Consider the following 21,013-nt stretch of genomic DNA (forward strand, 5'->3'; position numbering starts at 1 on the left):
ACTTGCGCGGCTTCATCATGCCGCGCAAGCGCGGTGAAACGGGTTTCATTTTAATAAACCTTTTATATTCACCTGACGTGCTTGCTCCGAGTCAGCGCCGCAAAAGACTCACCCCATCTTGGAAATCCATTTATCTCTGTCTACTTGGTTGGGAGGCTGCAGACCGAGCCCTAACGATCTATATACGCTGTCCATTGTTGTGTGTGAGCTCGACATAACCACCTGGGGTAAGAGGCTCTTAAAAGAATCCCTTTGCCATTAAACACCCAGTCGGTTTTACGCTCTATGGAGCGCTCTCTTTTGTATTTATAGCAAGTAAATTGACTTGACCACTCATATGCTTGATCACTGTCTATGTAGAGGACAGGAGCTTCTTCAGGGTCCTGTACAGTACACACAGTGTCCCAAAAAAGTAAAATGGAACCGCCCTCACCTGGTGTCCAAATGGGGAAGCTAACCCTGGTGCAGGTAAATAGTACAGGACATGTAGTACCTCCCTGTACTGTAGGGGATGCTACCAGACAGCCAGTCAGTGCATACACTTCAGTAATACAGGGGTTTTACTAGTGATTGACCTTTCTGATTGGTCGGTTCTTCCAGCCATTGACACGTTTCCCAGATCTGGACTGTCTGTAGCATTGTATGTAGAAAATGTTTGGCAGGAATTTTTCTTGATGACTATTCTATGGATAGATTTGTAGGGGCCGAACACTGACCCCCACCGATCACCAGAATGGGGAAGGCCACTACCTGGTTCACATCCCCCTTTAATAAGACTGCGAGTGGGAATTTGAATGGTCAAGCTTTTGCCCAGGCGCTCCCCTAAATGCCTGTATCCCTGATGCAAACTGACCATCACGGCCTTTTACCTTCTAATGGGATCTGAACGTTAAAAATCCAGGATTTGCAGATAAGGCTGAAGAGTCGACTGACACTCTGGAGTGCGTAGTGACTTGAATATTGTGTAACCTATTTTGGTGTATGGCCGCCCCATGGGAGTTGAAGTCATCTGCAGGCTTTGGCTGGCACCCCATTGTTGATGTCCTGAATCCTATTATATAACCTTCTGCAAACCTTTGGGGCTTGTACTTCACTGCAGCATAGTGCGATTGCCGATACCGTGTAACAAGGATAAAGGCGGGGGTCCTTGTCAAAACGGCTTGTTTTCGTATGACCTACAACTTCGGATCCCCCTGCATTAGCTTCTGGTGGACCCCACCACGTAATATTATGTATTTTTTTTTTTTTTTTTATTGTTGTTTTATGACTTATGTGCTTATGTTCATAACTAGAGATGAGCGAATTTACAGTAAATTCGATTCGTCACGAACTTCTCGGCTCGGCAGTTGATGACTTATCCTGCATAAATTAGTTCAGCCTTCAGGTGCTCCGGTGGGCTGGAAAAGGTGGATACAGTCCTAGGAAAGAGTCTCCTAGGACCGTATCCACCTTTTCCAGCCCACGGGAGCACCTGAAAGCTGAACTAATTTATGCAGGATAAGTCATCAACTGCTGAGCCGAGAAGCTTGTGACGAATCGAATTTACTGTAAATTCGCTCATCTCTATTCATAACCCTACACTGCTTTATTTACACCAATATTGGGTACTGAAGTAATGGACTATTTAGCTTACAGTTTTAAAATCAACTGGTGCCAGCAAGTTTTACAGACTTGTAAATTACTTCTATATAAAAATGCTAATCCTTCAAAGTTCTTATCAGCTGCTGTATACTACAGAGGAAGTTATGTAGTTCTTTCCAGTCTGACCACAGTGTTCTCTGCTGACACCTCTGTCCGTGTCAGGAACTGTCCAAAACAGGAGAGATTTGCTATGGAGAATTGGTCCTACTTCCTCTGTAGTATACAGCAGCTGATAAGTACTGGAAGGATTAAGGTTTTTAAATGGACATAATTTACAAATCTGAGGTCCTGCAGAGATCACTCCAATGTCAGCCATTTAACTGTTCAAACGCCACGATCCATACTGATCACAATTCACAATATGGTAAAAGTACACAGCAGTACCCCTTTAAATGGCGAGAACGCTGAAAAAAAATATTGCTCCACAAAATCATGCAATTCCATATCTTCTAAAAAAAAAAGAAAAAAAATTTCCCTACGTATGATTATTTTTTTTTCTCACTTCATAAAGCATTCGGCTGTCCGGGCATGCTGGGAGTTGTAGTTTTGCAACAGCTGGAGGCACCCTGGTTGGGAAATACTGAAATAGACAGTGATTTACTGCTCCCAGCAGATCTTACTTACTTTTATACGTAAGGATTTATATTAGTTCTCTACTTATTTTTCTTTAATCCTCACTTTTTCCTATTTTTGGATGACATTTTGGTGGCTTCAGAAGCAATTACCAGGTTTCCATAGAGTTCTGGTCTCAACATAGAACACACAATATTATGTCGTGGGAAGTACAATCTTTGGCTCCCTGCTGATCAGCTCAGCGAAGAGTCAGATTGTGCCGCAGCATCTTTATTGTTTTACTGTGCGCCATACTTCTCATAGTGGCTGTGTTTGGTAGTGCAGCTTTGTGGCAATACCCAGGACGGCCACTATGAAAAGTACAGTGTGTCTGAGTATGATCGGTGCATGTGTCGCAACCCCAGCGGGTGTTCCCCCCCCCCCCCTCAATGAATAGGTTGGTGGCCTTTTCTAAGAATAGGTTATCAATTTTTAAAGCTCAGATAACCCCATTCTTTATTATTTTTGGGAGGAGGGGGGGGGGGGGGGATGTTAATGAATCCTACAATCTTAATCACACACAGGAATTCACCTGCAGCGTACGTGCAGCCCGGCCTGTCGCGTTGGCATTTCTCGGAGTCACGAGTTACGTGGTTTAATCACATCTAAAGTCAAGCTAGGTGCTAGTCATAAAGATAACTCCCTCTCACTGATGGAAGGAGGGGCCCCGAGGACACTTCTATTACATACAGCGTGATAGGGAGCAGCTATTAACAAGCCGCCTCTGTCAACTTGAAGGGATAGGAATGTGTGACTAGAGTGGAGCCTAGAGACCGAGCGTCTCCACAACACTCTCTTCAGGGGTTCCCAGCCTTGTGTTAATGTATGGATATCTTTCAGGAGTATGGGATTAAAGAACCTCTCCGCCTACAGTCACATCCCAAGTCCTTGAGTCGTCCTTTTATTCCGACTTGTTCACTTCTTAGTTGTATTAGGGGTTTTAGGAAAGCTTTAATGACCCCAGTTATCTCCTGATTTAAAGGGGTACTCTCTTTACATACGGTTTTTGACTTTTCACTCCATTATGAATAAAGTTTCACTTGTTTGATTGAAATTCCAAGAAAAAAAAAACAGTGCAAAGTTAAAAACTTATACGTTTTGTTCTTAAACGAATGCAACCAGACATCATTTTTCAAACCGTACACGGGTAAAAATTTATACACACATTTTTAATCAAAAACCTGATACTGAAACTCTATTGCAAAAACGTGGTGTGAATGAACTCTAACAGAAACTGGGGCTGAAGAGTCCCCAACATGCATTTTGGCGGCTTCATCAGGGTTTGTGGTTTATGTTTTTATAAAAGGGTTTTTCATTTGTAGGGGGGGTCTTTTGTATAATACATACATTGGTATTTTATATACAGAGTTGTGAACAGTTTTGTAGGTAAATATAGGTTGGTGGGAAGGGGGGGGGGGTTGTAACCACCAATATTTACTCACTCTACCCCTCCTCTTCTAAAGTGGTGCAGGCACGGATATTGAATTCCTCCTGGATCACATGTATTGCATTACCGGCTGATATAAATAGTTTGTTATGGTGGTTCCACGTAATCTCACATAACCCCATATGTGGTAGCGGTAGCCGGCTCAGAGTAGGGCCATTAACCTGTTAAGTGCTGTAGCGGCTTATATATAATTTATTGCTACTATCCTTAGACATCACCTGATACAAAATTGTTTGTATAGAGAACGTAGACATCATGAAGGTCAGACCAAGCTGTATATGAATGCAGCAATAGGTACGGAGCGCCTCCTAAAAATAATCCAATTTCTAAGTAGACCTAAATGAGTAAATTGCAAACACGAGCCATAATATGAGAACATGGACCTTTAAGCCGGTAGTGTATGGGACGTGTAAGAGTAGGTTCACACCTGCACCATAAACTGATGTGCAACAACAAGACCAACTCAGCTCAGTGTTGCATGTGTTTTTGGGGTGTACAGTTTGCATACTTTTTTTAAACATATTTTTTATATACCGTGTACATGTATGTGTGTGTATATGTATGTATGTATGTATAATATATAATTTTTTTTTATAAATATATTTTATAAATTTAAATATAAAAAATTATAAATAAATAAAATATAAAAAATTATAAATAAATAAAATATTACAAATTATAAATAAATAAAATATTACAAGTGATAAATAGAAAAATATATTTATGATTTATATAGATTTTTTTATATATAATGTGTGTGTGTGTGTGTGTGTATGTATATGTGTGTATATATATATATATATATATATATATATATATATATATATATATATATATATATATATATTGTTTTATGTAAAACAAAAAAAATCTTCTTTTACCACACCATTCATCACAGAGAGATATATATATATGTGTGTGTGTGTGTGTGTGTGTATATGTGTGTGTGTATATATGTATATATATATATATATATATATATATATATATATATATATATATAAAAAATATTATATAGTTATATATATTGTTATATTTATATTTTTTATTTTTATAGAAAAAAAAATGTATAACCCACAATGGGGGTATTTACTAATGTGATCCAGACTTTTTTTCCCCTCTGGTTTTGCACCCAAATTATGTGACCTTTTTCTTGCACCAGAATTTGCGACCAAAACCCCCACCCACTCTCCATTTCAAGCCATGTTCACACGGTGGAATGATGCTGGAATATTCCGCTGCAGCAGAGAGTCCCCTTTAATTTCAATGGGATTCTGCTGCATTGTGCACACGGCGGTAATCCCCATTCTGGCGTCCGCAGAAAGAATAAACGTGTCTGTTCTTTCTGAGGATTCTGCTCGGAAATGCATTGTCGCCTATGAGATGGCACGTTTCCGAGCGGTCCTAGCGCCCCCCGGAACATTCAAATGAGTCTGTCTACATAGAATTCTATAGGCCAGTGTTTCCCAACCAGGGTGCCCCCAGTTGTTGCAAAACTACAACTCCCAGCATGCTGGGAGTTCTACTTTTGCAACAGCTGGAGACGCCTTGGTGGGAAACACTGACAGCGGAGGGATAAGTACTACACATTCTTGACTAACAGGTCTTTCGATAAATACCCTCGCACCATTCACTTGTGGAAAATTGGTTACAGTCCACCCCTGAAGCCATAAGTAGTATCCTCTAGGGGGAACTACCCCCGACTTTAGGGATCTACCTTCGCTGAGGTGGCACTCCACCATAAGCCTTGTAGTTTTGCCACTTTAAGCGGAATGTGCAGAAAAGGCCGCTGTCTCCCCATAGACCCATGAGTCAAATCCTTCCATCCGCCTCACATCTCCCTATTAAAATTTCATGGAATATTTAATACCGAGCTCTGAATCGTCCGTGTCCTCCCCTATTGTTGTGTCCGAGTTACCCAAGCATGCAAGATACTATACATATAAGAATGAGACCGCCATGCTTGTCCTATTATGGGGACGCAGTCATGGGTGGAAAATTCCTGACATGCCCCCATTCATTTGTATAGGATACATTAGCACAATTACATATACACATAACTGGGCAGTGGAGGCGTGCAAGGCATTTGCCAAGTACTTTTAGGTATTGGGTTATTTACATGTCCCCAGTTGGTCTGGAGCTGGTAGTGAGTGGGAAGGGACAGGATAGGTGATCTCTGGTATATGCATGTTAACCCATCTAAGGCTATGTTCACACTAACAAGTGCTTTATGTTCAGGATATACATTGACATGCATGGTGGCAAAAAGTCATGCCCTTGTGTACTGTGGAGTACTGGAGCCACTGAGTTTAAGTGGACTGAGTGTAGTCTGCTAGTGACTGTTTAGTCCATTTCCTAATGTATACTGTTATTGTGTTAGACTCTAAGACGCTTTTGAGTACTGGAAACATAGAATGTGTCGTCAGATAAGAACCATTCGGCCCATCTAGTCTGCCCCAATATTCTGAATACTATGAATAGTCCCTGGCCCTATCCTGTATGAAGGATAGCCTTATGCCTATCTCTATCTTATATGAAGAATAGACTTATGCCTATCCCTATTTTAATTTGAAGGATAGCCTTATACCTATCCCTATCTTATATAAGATAGAGATAGGTATAAGGCTATCCTTCATATAAGATAGGGATAGGTATAAGGCTATCCTTCAAATTAAAATAGGGATAGGCATAAGTCTATTCTTCATATAAGATAGGGATAGGCATATCCTTCATATAAGATAGAGATAGGTATAAGGTTATCCTTCATATAAGATAGATAGGTATAAGGTTATCCTTCATATAAGATAGGGATAGGTATAAGGCTATCCTTCATATAAGATAGGGATAGGTATAAGGCTATCCTTCATATAAGATAGAGATAGGTATAAGGTTATCCTTCATATAAGATAGGGATAGGTATAAGGCTATCCTTCATATAAGATAGGGATAGGTATAAGGCTATTCTTCACATAACAGCCTTATACCTATCTCTATCTTATATGAAGGATAGCCTTATACCTATCCCTATCTTATATGAAGGATATCCTTATGCCTATCCCATGCATGCTTAAACTCCTTCACTGTATTTGCAGCGACCACTTCTGCAGGAAGGCTATTCCATGCATCCACTACTCTCTCCGTAAAATAATACTTCCTGATATTACTGCACAAACCTTTCCCCTCTAATATAAAACTATGTCCTCTTGTGGTAGTTTTTCTTCTTATATACTCTCCTGCTTTACTGTGTTGATTCCCTTTTATGTATATAAAAGTTTATATTATATCCCCTATTGTCTGTTATCTATACATGTTAAGGTCTTTTATCCTGCAATCCATGTACTAGTGTAGTATCTTGTCTGAAATCTCCATTGTATCTATATCGTTCTGGAGGTAAGGTCTCCAGTACTGCGCACAAGTCTCTCCAGCGATCTGTACAACAGCATGAGAACTTCCCTCTACTGCTAATACATCTCACTATGCACCCAAGAGCACATACCTCTCTACTGCTAATACCTCTCACTATACACCCAAGAGCACGTACCTCTCTACTGCTAATACCTCTCCCTATACACCCAAGAGCATATCCCTCTCTACTGCTAACACCTCTCCCTATACACCCAAGAGCACGTACCTCTCTACTGCTAATACCTCTCCCTATACACCCAAGAGCACGTACCTCTCTACTGCTAATACCTCTCCCTATACACCCAAGAGCACCTACCTCTCTACTGCTAATACCTCTCCTTATACACCCAAGAGCACATACCTCTCTACTGCTAATACCTCTCCCTATACACCCAAGAGCACGTACCTCTCTACTGCTAATACCTCTCCCTATACACCCAAGAGCACGTACCGCTCTACTGCTAATACCTCTCCCTATACACCAAAGAGCACGCACCTCTCTACTGCCAATACCTCTCCCTATACACCCAAATATTCTCCTGGCATTTCCTGCTGTTCTTTTACATTGTCTGCCTACCTTTTTTTAAGTTTTCTTGAATAATGAACCATAAGTCTCTTTCCTCAGATACTTAGTGTGTGCTTGAAAGTGGACCAAAGATTGGTATAATGTTCTGGTGATATGCCAACATATACCCCAGACTAAATATCAGTGCTTGTACCTGCTGCACAGGATCTGGAGCCGCCACTCACTTTTGCCTCTTCATTTGTTTCCCCAACAGGCTCTTCAGGACGGACCAAAAGATAAAAAAGAAGAGTGAAGATTGTGGCAATTGCTCTCCCCATCCAGCTGTCTCAGTATTTCCATGTGTTCCGGCTAAGTGGAAATAACCTCCATAGTCACATCTCGCTTGTGATGACTCTTTTTTTTTTTTTTAAGAATTCTCCGATATTGCTACCATTTGTTTTGCCTCCGACCGTGCTGACTGTCTGTGATTTGTCTTCCGGTTCAGTTAAACCTTTCAGCAGTGTCTATGTAGGTGCTGCCTGCACTCTAGTCTATATAACCACATACGGATATATATATATATATATATATACCTATATACGGATAGCAATACAAAAGTCTCACGAGCGGAGGTCTGAGAATGGAAAGTGAATGACAACGTTTAGCAGCATATCGACGCTCTCTGTCCTTCTAAAAGAATACTCCAGGCAAAACTAATACTTTCCTATAGCTAGTGCAGGGCATGACAAAGAGATCCAAGAACAACCGAGAGGATCTTTGTGTTATGTATTAGTTTATCAGTTTTGCCTGGAGTGCGCCTTTTATTTTTAAGAGCACTGTGTTTTTCCTGTTATCTGACTTTTTACTTTTGAAGCTTATCCACACAGTAAGGCCTCCTTCACATCTACGTCAGAGGCTCCATTTGGGGCTTTCTTGCAGGTTCTGTTCAATGCCAAAAAATAAAGCCGTATGGTACGTTTGCACAGTGGGCACCAGTGGATCCCATGGACTTAAATGGGGTCTGACAGGTTTCCATTTTTTATTTTTTTTACTGTTTGCAGCGTATTTTCTGTCGGCTCCCAATGGAGCTCCAACGCTGATGTGAACTTGGCCTTACCGGGGATCTCACCTGCAGGCACTTGTCTCTCTAGGCTACAGCTGTAGCCTAGAGATACAACCCGAAGCAATGGCTACTTAAAGGGGTACTCCTGTGCCCCACCCTTCTGAACATCCGGTTCAGAAGGCTCGGTGGCGCAGTTGCGACGTCATGGCCGCATCTCCTTGTGATGTCACTCCACGCAACCTCCAATGATGTCTATAGGAGGGGGCGTGACGACAGTCACGCCCCCTCCCATAGACATCATTGGAGGGTGCGTGGGGTGACATCAGGAAGGGGGCGTGGTGTGACGTTGTGCCCCTGCTCCAAACCATCTAAACCGGATGTTCAGAAGGCTGGGGCACAGGAGTACCCCTTTAACAATATCTGTGTCATCCTGTTCTTGCTCTGTCACAGGTTTGGGAAGTGTTAAATAACAGAGGACATTTTTTTTTCTAGTTACCTTGAAACCTGTAGGTTTATTATACATCTGTTTTTCTTTACTCATGGCACCTGCTTTTCTTACACGATCTTCATTATCAGAATACCTGTGTTGAACTGTTCTACGTAATAAAGTGATATAATTTGATCTCCATACTATGTGCACGTTACAAGGTCATGGACGCCGCCTATCACCGCTTTACACCACATCCATTACTTGGCTGCTTATATCACCTGTAACTTTCCACTCCATTCTGTTCTTCCGGAAAGGAATTCTAATACTTGATGGGATTTCCTTCTTGTTTTCGTGACTTTCTGGAATGTGTCACATCAGGTGACTCTTTAATTTTCTTTGGATAGATATTATGTAGTAAATATTCTCCCTGTTAAAATCCCAGAGCCAGTTTATACTGCCATGTAGTTTCACAAGAGTTCCACCTCGCTATCCTGGGATTTTGGAGGAACCTGCTCTTTCTTCCATCAGCCCTGAGCTCACCATATTACTACTGAATAGGTCTCTCCATACTGTATTCACGTCACTCTATACTTTGTGCTTCTGCTCTAAATTTAAAAGGAGCGTTGCAGTATGCAACACACAGATATTTTTGGGGTGTCCCATTGATTCTCTGAGGTTTATGGCAACTTTCAGACCATAACAGCTACCCCCAGAACCAGTGTAAGGGTGCACGCCCACCACGTTTTCAGGCTACGGCTGCCGGATCCGGCTGGGGGAGGGGAAAACCGTTCGCTCCTGTACCCCAGCAGGACCAGCGCTGGAATCTATTGACTTTAATGTGCTGACCGTTTGACTCCGATCAGCTCATTTCTGCCCAATATCCGATTTTCTGACCGGACCTAAAACCGTAGTATACTACGGTTTTAGGACCGGTCAGAAAACCGGATAAGGGTCAAAAGTCAAACGGTGACTACGGTCGGCTCATTAAAGTCAATGGATTTCAGCGCTGGTCCGGCTGGGGTACGGGAGCGCACGGATTTCAACTCCCCCAGCCGGATCCGGCAGCTGTAGCCTGAAACTGTGGTGTGCATGCACCCTTACACTAATTCTACTTCCGAAATACACTGACCCCCCCCCCCCCCCCAAAAAAAAAGAGCAGCACCAATATAGAGATGTCATGTTGCTGCAGAACTCTACATGTCTCAGGTAGATGTGTTCATGATTACAGTTGTTGACCTTTTAGACATTGAGTTTTGAAAAAGGCTCTCAGAGGCTACTTTTGGGTAGTGTACTTCTTCATGAGAAATCATTGTTTGCTAGCCATGCCACTACGACTCACTCAGACCTTTTTGCCCAGTTGACTGAGAGGTGCGCAGAGAAGCAGGATGGTTTAGTCTAATTGTCTGTCATCTCAGCTGTTCTCACTAAGGTATTGGGAGCAGTGGTTACATGAGGGCACCTACACTTGTCGCATAGCCTCCAGGCGGCCTAGACAGATCCCCCTTAAAGGAGATATCCAGTGTCGGCCACCGTTTCGTGCGGTGGTCAACACCCGCTATCTGGCCAGTGAGCCGGGGCCCCGTACAAGAGATCGCGGGTGGACCCAGCAGTCAGACCCCCTGCAATCTGAAACTTATCCCCTATCCTTAGGATAGGGGATACGTTTTTCACCACTGGACTACCCCTTTAAGAAAGCATTGTTTGATCCGCCGACAAACACAAGCAGCTCCCTTGTCTGCCATTTAGGTAGCACCTTCATTACACACCCCTGTCTCTGCCCTGACCATTTTTAGGCGCTCAGAGAAGAGTTTGAGGCAGATAAACTGCTGTGACATCACAGAGGGGTTTGCAGGTTATTGCTGAGACGTCTCAGAAAGGTCTTATGTGTCCTCATAAGTAGGTTTCAGTTAGGTAAGTGCCTGTGACATCCCAGGAAGGTTTTATGTGACATGTTAAGTCTGTTTCAGTTCAGTAGGTTCCTGTGACATCACAACTTTTAGGCAGGTAATGTTCTCCGACAACAGATAAGCCGCCTAGATGTAACGTGGATTTTAAGCATGTCATCTGCTGTGATGTCACAAATGGGGTCTTATGAGTTAATGGGATACTCCGGAGGAAAATAAATGTTTTCAAATCAACTGGTGCCAGAAAGGTAGATTTGTAAATGAATTCCAGTACTTATCAGCTGCTGTATGCTCCAGAGAAAGTTGTGTAGTTCTTTCCAGTATGACCATAGTGCTCTCTGCTCCCAACTCTGTACATATCAGGAACTGTCCAGAACAGGATAGGTTTACTATGGGAATTTGCTTCTAGTCTGGACAGTTCTTGACATGGACAGAGGTGCCAGCAAGAGAGCACTGTGGTCAGACTGGAAAGAACTAAACTGCTTCCTGTACAGCAGCTGATATGTACTGGAAGGATTAAAGTGTACCTGTCGTGAACAGAAACTTTTTATATAATGTTGATAATACTTCCAGTACTTATTGGCTGCTAAATACTAGAGAGGAAATTCTTTTCTTTTTGGAACATAGTGCTCTCTGCTGACATCACGAGCACAGTGCTCTCTGCTGACATCTCTTTCCATTTTAGGAACTGTCCAGAGCAGCATATGTTTGCTATGGGGATTTTTGCCTACTCTGGACAGTTCTTAAAATGGACAGAGATGTCAGCAGAGAGCACTGTGCTTGTGATCTCAGCAGAGAGCACTGTGTTCCAAAAAGAAAATAATTTCCTCTGTAGTATTCAGCAGCTAATAGAAGTAATTTACAAACCTGTTTAACTTTCTGGCACCAGTTAATTAAAAGGAGAAAATTTTTTTTTTTTTCCACCGGGAGTACCCCTTTAACTCATTTCCATGTAAGCTGGAGCCTATAAGAAGACTCTTTCACATGAGGTGGATGTTGGAGCTGTATATTTTAATAATTTTTTTTTTATATTTTTTTCACCACAAAGTGTGTTGATAATGAAACCTTGGAAATGGCCGTTTAGGAATCTGATCTGACCATGAAGACCCTGTGAGTACCAAGATAAGTAGACATTATCAGGAAGATGAAGAGGGGGTCTGCCTAGAATTATTGTGTTATCTCTCGGAGTGGGGGGGGGGGGGGGGGGGGGGGCGGCGGCGCAAGTCTTTTCAGGTGTCTCGCTCTTCGTGCTTCCTTATTATCTTGTAGCCTGGCCCACATCTCTAGTAAAGGGCCGGTTCATTCTTGATTTGGCACTGGATATAGAATAGGAGAATAGAATCAAGGTCATGTTGTTATTTGGTCATAGTCCAGCTTGTTATCGTAGAGCCACTCCCGAAGCTCAGTATGTGTATAACAAAGCTGTATGGAGATCTTTATATGGTTACCAAAGTCTAGTTTGGCCTCCGTACCTGATGGAAAGTCATAGAAGCAACCGTTATATCAGCATTTCCCAACCAGAGTGCCTCCAGCTGTTGCAAAACTACAACTCCCAGCATGCCCGGACAGCCGAAGGCTGTCCGGGCATGCTGGGAGTTGTAGTTTTGCAACAGCTGGAGGCACCCTGGTTGGGGAAACGCTGCATTAGATAGTATATAAGGAAATGGAAGATGACCACTAGAGGTCCCTACGTTAATTGGCATTCTCCCATTCCAATTAACTCCCACTCCCAGTGTGAACATAGCCTTAGACTGCTCTTACGCATAGCGCTAGCAATGTACTGATAATTTTGGGCTATACCGAATCTCTCTGCTGCTTACACTGGCAAATCCTGATCCAGCCTCTAAATATCATTAATGCAGTATTTACTGCGGCTGCTAGTGCTGCGTGTAGGAGCACCCTTAAAAGGGTGGGCTGGTAAAAAAAAAAAAAAAAAAGTATTGCCTATCCATGACATCCGACCACTGAGATCCCCACAATCTCTTGAGCCGGACCCAGGCTTTCTGAGAAGAGCATACTGCTGACGGCATGCGCTGCATTAATTCTTTTACTGGAGCTCTGAAGAGACATCAGTGTAGTATTTAGCCATCTCCGGCTCTCCTATAGAAATGAATGTAGCATGTGCCGCCCGCAGCATGGCCTCTTCTCAGAGAGTCGGTGATAGTGGTATATAGTATAAGATGCTAGCCAGTAGGTAATCTGCCACCTGAGGCAAGACACTCATCTTGCCTCATGGCAGATACGGCCCTGATGGGACCATCCGCTGAGTAGTTGAACACGAGCAAGTTTCCACCGGTCCCATTATTTTCTATGAGGACTGGCTGCAAACATGGTCAGCTCTCAGCAAGGCCATAGAGACAGACCATGCCCCTTGAATAAGGGGGCAACATCCTGGTTGCTCCCATTCTTTGGACGACTCCTTTTCCCATGTACATCACTGCCTCTCATGTTGTTGGGATGTTTCCTGCCCCTACTACAACCTGATAGAGATTTTTCCATAAAGCTCATGTTACGATTCACATTCATGTCTACGGTCGCAGCTTATCCTGATGTGAATGAATCGTTGCGCCATAGGCTGAGCCAGTATATCACCAGCTTGTTGCTAAACTTGACATGTAAAAATGGCAAAACATGAATCGTATAGCGTTGAAATGAAGCAAATGAAGTCATCTTTGTGGTGAGAGAACAGGAGTAAGGGTACGTTCACACGAGCGGATCCTCAGCGTATTTTACACTGCGGACCCGCCGCTAAAGGACTGCTGTATGGTGCCTTTACATGTGCCTGCTCAGAGCGGCAATACGTCGCTATGAGCAGACACACTGAAGCGATATGTGAGTCGCTGCGCATGCGCGGTGTACTCGCACACATCGCGGCCGCTCCCCTGCTCTGAGTTAGGCCGAGAGCTGCCGCGATGTGAGAGTATACTGCGTATGCTTACAGCGACTAGCACATTGCAGTGTGTCTGCTCGTAGCGGCGTATTGCTGCTCCGAGCAGGCACATGTAAAGGCAGCATACAGCTGTTCTTCAGCGGCGGATCCACAGTGTAAAATACGCTGTGGATCCGCTTGTGTGAACGTACCCTAAGGCTGAGAATGGCAAGTGTTCTGAAACCTACTAGACCAGATACATGGTTACAGCCTTGTCGCTAAACAGACACACAATGGATTCCTGGATAACCCTCCTATAGACTGGAAAATCAAAAATCTTAGTTTGAAGTAAAAAATTTGCACATGGTGGTTGTCATGCAAGGGGTCTGAATAAATACCCTATTAAAAGGGTACTCTGTGGACATTTTTTTTTTTTTTTTAAATCAACTGGTGCCAGAAAGTTAAACAGATTTGTAAATTACTTCTATTTAAAGGGGTACTCCTGTGGAAAACAAACATTTTCCACTCAACTGGTGCCAGAAAGTTAAACAGATTTCTAAATTGCTTCTATTTAAAAATCTTAATCCTTCCAGTACTTATCAGCTGCTGTATACTACAGAGAAAATTGTGCAGTTCTTTCCAGTCTTACCACAGTGCTCTCTGCTGACACCTCTGTCCATGTCAGGAACTGTGCAGAGTAGAGAAAATCCTCATAGCAAACCTCTACTGCTCTGGACAGTTCCTGACATGGACAGAGGTGTCAGCAGAGAGCACTGTGGTCAGACTGGAAATAACTTCACAAATTTCTCTGTAGTATACAGCAGCTAAGTACTGGAAGTGTTAAGATTTTTAAATAGAAGCAATTTACAAATCTGTTTAACTTTCTGGCACCAGTTGATTTGAAAACATTTTATTTTCCACTGGAGTACCCCTTTAATGTTACTCAATTAACTTCCTTAAGAACAACCATCTCCAGGACTTTCTACTTTTTACCCAAAAAATTATAGTGGGAGAAAAGGAGTCCAGCGTGGCAATTTCAAGCCGTTGTGCGGTTTATTATAACTTGCACACAGGACAGGCATGGTGGTGACGCGTTTCAGTTACTCATGGCATGGCACGACTGCTTGAAATTGCCGTGCTGCACTCCTTTTCTCCTGTTTTGCATATTGGTGGGGTCCGCACCTGCTTGTGCTGTGGCAGGTCAACGCTGGGTGAGCTGATCCTACCTACTCGTGCTCAAAAATGTTAGTATATTTTATTAACCCTTTTTTCAATATTTGTTTTGTTTCCAACGTCTCTTTGCAAAGAATCCACGAGCATGGAAACTGTATGCAGAAGTATTGTGTTGATATTTATCATGTTACACCCAAAACCTTCAGGTATCACTAAATCGTGCAGTTATTATAACACTGTCATACCCGACAGGCATGCAGGTGCTAGTACACCCATAAGTGGAGCTGGTAACCATGTAAGATGTTATTAATCAGATCTGTCACCCAAAAAGTACTCAATAAGGCTCAGTTAAAGGAAAACGGTCACATGTTCACTCCAGCACTAACCACAGGTACTGATGGATAGTGCGGGAGATGCTGATTCATATCATCCCTACCTTGCCCGGATCCGTCCGGCCGTTTGCCCGCAACCTTAGTTTTTCTATATATGCAAATGTGGCTGTAACTGGCACGGACAGGGTTTTCAGGAGCCTAGTGGCACTGTGACATCAGTGCCGCCCGTCCGCAGCACTGCCCGCTTATGAATATTCATCCCCCCCTCCCTCCAGTTCTCCTTCTCTTCACCGCACCTAACTGGAGGGAGGGGGGATGAATATTCATAAGCAGCGCTGACGTCAGTGCCAGTTAAGCTGCAGAAGCCCCACCCGTGCCAGTTACAGCAAGATATACACATAGAATAAAACCACAATTGCGGTGAACGGCTGGGCAAGGTAGGGCTCGTTGGAATCAGCATCTCCTGCACTATCCACCAGGAAAGTGAGGGAGAAAATATGACAGTTTTCCTTTAAGTTGCAAGACGAAAGCTGTCTCCTCCCCCTGCAAGCGCTAAAAGTCAGGCTTTTAGCGCTTGCAGGGGGAGGTGACAGCTTCCCGCGGCTCACATCTCATTCATTTAAAGCGCCGGCGGCCCGCAAGTCATTCATTTAAAGTGCCGCGGCCTGCATTTCATTAATTTAAAGCACAGGCGGCAGCAAACTCATTCATTTAAAGCGCCGACGCATCTCATCTGCGGCTGATAATTCATTCATATAAAGCGCAGGTGGCCCGAAAGTCATTCATATAAAGCGCAGGCGGCCCGCAAGTCATTCATATAAAGCACAGGCGGCCTGCAAGTCATTCATATAAAGCGCCGGCGGCAGCAAACTCATTCATTTAAAGCGCCGACGCAACTAATCTGCGGCTGATAATTCATTCGAGGGGGGGAGGGGCCCAACCGATATTGCGGTATGGGAAAAATTCATATCGTGCAGGGAAAAAAAAATTGGTATTTGGTATGAACCGGTATATCGCCCAGCCCGAGTCACAGTGCCACTAGGCCCCTGAAAACCCCACCCATGCCAGTTACAGCCGTATTTGCATATATAGACCAAATAAGATTGCGGCCGGACGGATCCGGGCAAGGTAGGGATCATATGAATCAGCGTCCCCCGCACTATCAGTCAGTACCTGTGAACATGTGACAGTTTTCCTTTAAAACTGCCTTATACTTGTGGTATATGTAGGAAATCTGGCCAATTACTGACTGAGGTGGGGTATTGTCCGCATAACCCCTTTAAAGGGGTTGTTCCACAATTACACGTTAACCCCTATCTTCAGGATAGGGTATAGCCATCTGATCATAGGGGGTCCCACTGCTGAGATCCCTCCAAGATCTTGAGAACGGGGATCTGAGTCTCCCATCAGGATGGGGCTGTGTTGCGGCACCTTTCATTTTCTATGGTAAGTGCTGAGTACAGAGTCTGACTGTCTTTGCGGGTCCCATAACGAATAAATGGAACAGTGACACCCAGAGTCCTACCGCTCCATTCTAACAGCACCGGTCGCCGTTCTCAAGATAGTCCTGAGGATAGGGGATAACTTTGTAATGGTGGCACAACCCCTTTAAAGGGGTACTCCTCTGCCCCAGAACGTTTGGATGAGAACGCTGGGTCGGGGGGATGTGACGTCACGGCCATGCTCCTCGTGACGTCACACCTCCTCAATGCAAGTCTATGGGAGGGGGCATGACGTCCGTCACGCCCCCTCCCATAGACTTGCTTTGAGGTGGCGTGGGGTGATGTCACGACCCCTGCAGCCCGTACACAGCATTCAGAACTAAATTTGCAGCCTGTACCCCTTTAAGTATTTTGGATCACTATACATAGTGCATTGTTTTAGCATGTGTACAGAACATACTTTTGCAATTTTTCGCCACCCTTTTCTGTCTCTGGCTACATGTATGCATTTAACCTAAATACAGTCAAAAAGCCACTGTGAAGGGATGGTCATTGGTGTCATGTACTCTACCAGTCTGTTCAAGACTTAAAAAGTCCCAGACAAAAAGTTAGTTTATTTAAAAAAAAAAAATATCCAAAGAAGCATTTTTCCTCCCGGCCATGGCTTTACTATTGTCAACACTGCACAGTTTTAATGTGGCAACACATGGTGGTGCTATACTAATGGAGTCTTTGAACAGTGTGTAAGTCTCCGTAATATAGTTTCCGTATTGATGAATGTAAACCTGGATATAAATGTCATACATGTAAAAGGGGTTTCTGTGACTTTTTTGTATTTTTTATTGATGGCTCCTTTTTAGGACAGGCCTTCATTAGCTGATCAGTGAGGGGGTCTCTTGCACCCCCACCCATCAGCTGTTTGTCAGAGTTATGGTACAAAGTGTGAACACAGCCTTGGGGGGGGGGAGGTATATAATAGGAGGTGTGGTGACCCAGTATGGGATGCTTTGTCCCTATACATTTCTCCTGACCGGTCAGGCAGAGTCCCTCCATTTCCCCAGGGCCCCCCTTAACGTGTAACCCCTATTGTATATATGTTGGTATTACAGTGATTCCCCCCCCCCCCCCAAACCTACGATGGCCCCGACATATGATCAAATCGACATACGATGGCCTCTCTTTTAAACTTTGGTTGTTTTAAAATAGCTATACATGACATCATTTTTTATTAATCATGATTATATGCAGCCATATGATTTTCCATCATCTGACTACTCCTCCATATTCTTCAGTTGGGTGCTACTTCCCCTTTTGGCGCACTGCAAATCTTTGTCTTGCTTCTTGGATGTTTTCCCAGACAGCAGGTTCAATCTTGGTTACAAGCAATAGCTAGCTGATATATCTGATAAGGGTGGTAATGTTTTTCTGCACCTATTGATTAGCAGCAGTATAGATTAATATATTATCAATATTATAGATTAATATATTGATCACGAACCAGAATCCTCATAATCATCCTTAACACCCACTGCGCACGTACAAAAATAAGGTAAACGTCTAATGTCTAGCAATGCATAGGAAGGTTCTGTTTGGGAATCACTGGCGTAGAATACCCCTATGTCCACCCCTATGCAAATCCCTAATTCAGGCTTCAAATGCGCATGGCGCTCTCACTTTGGAGCCCTGTCGTATTTCAAGGCAACAGTTTAGGGTCACATATGGGGTATCGCCGTACTCGGGAGAAATTGCCTAACAAATTTTGGGGGGCTTTTTCTCCTTTCACCCCTTATGAAAAGGTGAAGTTGGGGGTCTACACCAGCATGTTAAATGTTAAAAAAAAAATTTTTTGCACTATCATGCTGGTGTTGCCCCATACTTTTCATTTTGACAAGAGGTAAAAGGGAAAAACGCCCCCCAAAATTTGTAATGCAATTTCTCCCGACTACGGAGATACCCCATATGTGGGCGCAAAGTGCTCTGGGGGCGCACAACAAGGCCCAGAAGGGAGAGTGCACCATGTACATTTGAGGTGATTTGCACAGGGCTGGCTGATTGTTACAGCGGTTTTGACAAACGCAAAAAAAACAAAACCCCACATGTGACCCCATTTCGGAAACTACACCCCTCACGGAATGTAATGAGGGGTGCAGTGAGAATTTACACCCCAGTGGTGTCTGACAGATCTTTGGAACAGTTGGCGGTGCAAATAAAAAATTTTGTACAGCCCACTGTTCCAAAGATCTGACAGACACCAGTGGGGGGTAAATGTTCACTGTACCCCTTGTTACGTTCCTCAAGGGGTCTAGTTTCCAAAATGGTATGCCATGTGGGGGTTATTTTGCTGTCCTGGCACCATAGGGGCTTCCTAAATGCGACCTGCCCCCCGAGCAAAATTTGCTCTCAAAAAGCCAAATATGACTCCTTCTCTTCTGAGCATTGTAGTTCGCCCGTAGTGCGCTCCAGGTCAACTTATGGGGTGCCTCCATACTCAGAAGAGATGGGGTTACAAATTGGGGGTATTTTCTGCTATTAACCCTTGCAAAAATGTGGAATTTGGGGGAGAAACACACATTTTAGTGAAATTTTTTTTTTTTACGTATGCAAAAGTCGTGAAACCCCTGTGGGGTATTAAGGCTCACTTTATTCCTTGTTACGTTCCTCAAGGGGTCTAGTTTCCAAAATGGTATGGCATGTGGTTTTTTTTTTTTTTTACTGTCCTGGCACCATAGGGGCTTCCTAAATGCGACATGCCCCCAAGCAAAATTTGCTCTCATAAAGCCAAATATCACTCCTTCTCTTTTGAGCATTGTAGTTCGCCCGTAGTGCACTTCAGGTCAACTTATGGGGAACCTCCATACTCGGAAGAGATGGGGTTGCAAATTTTGGGGGGTATTTTCTGCTATTAACCCTTGCATAAATGTGAAATTTGGGGGGAAACACACATTTTAGTGAAATTTTTTTAACATTTTTTTTATATATGCAAAAGTTGTGAAACACCTGTGGGGTATTAAGGCTCACTTTATTCCTTGTTACGTTCCTCAAGGGGTCTAGTTTCGAAATGGTATGCCATGTGGGTATTTTTTTCCTGTTCTGGCACCATAGGGGCTTCCTAAATGCGACATGCCCCCCAAAAACCATTTCAGAAAAACGTACTCTCCAAAATCCCCTCGTCGCTCCTTCGCTTCTGAGCCCTCCACTGCGCCCGCCGAACACTTTACATAGACATATGAGGTATGTGCTTACTCAAGAGAAATTGGGCTACAAATATAAGTATACATTTTCTCCTTTTACCCCTTGTAAAAATTCAAAAATTGGGTCTACAAGAACATGCAAGTGTAAAAAATGAAGATTGTGAATTTTCTCCTTCACTTTGCTGCTATTCCTCTGAAACACCTAAAGGGTTAAAACACTTACTGAATGTCATTTTGAATACTTTGGCGGGTGCAGTTTTTATAATGGGGTCATTTATGGGGTATTTCTAAGATGAAGACCCTTCAAATCCACTTCAAACCTGAACTGGTCCCTGAAAAATTGTGATTTTGGAAATTTTGTGAAAAATTGGAAAATTGCTGCTGAACTTTGAAGCCCTCTGGTGTCTTCCAAAAGTAAAAACTCGTAAATTTTATGATGCAAATATAAAGTGGACATATTGTATATGTGAATAACAAAAAAAAATTTGGAATATCCATTTTCCTTACAAGCAGAGAGCTTCAAAGTTAGAAAAATGCAAAATTTTCAATTTTTTCATCAAATTTTGGAATTTTTCACTAAGAAACGATGCAAGTATCGACAAAATTTTACCAATAACATAAAGTAGAATATGTCACGAAAAAACAATCTCGGAATCAGAATGATAGGTAAAAGCGTCTTAGAGTTATTAATGCTTAAAGTGACAGTGGTCAGATGTTCAAAAAACGCTCTGGTCCTAAGGTGTAAAATGGCCTGGTCCTTAAGGGGTTAATAAAGATAATTTAACACCTTCCCTAATAAAAGTAAGAATCACCCCCCTTTTCCCATAAAAAAAAAAAAAAGTGTGTAAATAAACATATATGATATCGCCGCGGGCGGGAATGTCCAAACTATAAAAATATATTGTTAATTAAACCGCACGGTCAATGGCGTACGCGCCAAAAAAATTCCAAAGTCCAAAATAGAGTATTTTTGGTCACTTTTTATATAATGGAAAAAAT

General features: G+C 43.0%; 1 protein-coding gene across 2 annotated transcripts in view; it reads left to right on the forward strand.

Annotated features, from left to right (window-relative positions):
• BCAP31 (B cell receptor associated protein 31) overlaps positions 1-9,301 on the forward strand; it is a 45,744-nt gene extending 36,443 nt beyond the window's left edge. For both annotated transcript variants that reach the window (XM_056540268.1, XM_056540269.1), the window contains exon 8: positions 7,885-9,301. In XM_056540268.1, coding sequence (XP_056396243.1) covers positions 7,885-7,923 — 39 coding nt within the window. In that variant the 3' untranslated portion in view covers positions 7,924-9,301. The remainder of the gene's footprint in view (positions 1-7,884) is intronic.
• Positions 9,302-21,013: the final 11,712 nt, after the last annotated feature.

This window comes from Hyla sarda, chromosome 9, assembly GCF_029499605.1.
Source record: "Hyla sarda isolate aHylSar1 chromosome 9, aHylSar1.hap1, whole genome shotgun sequence".
In the NCBI taxonomy this organism is placed as follows: Eukaryota; Metazoa; Chordata; class Amphibia; order Anura; family Hylidae; genus Hyla; species Hyla sarda.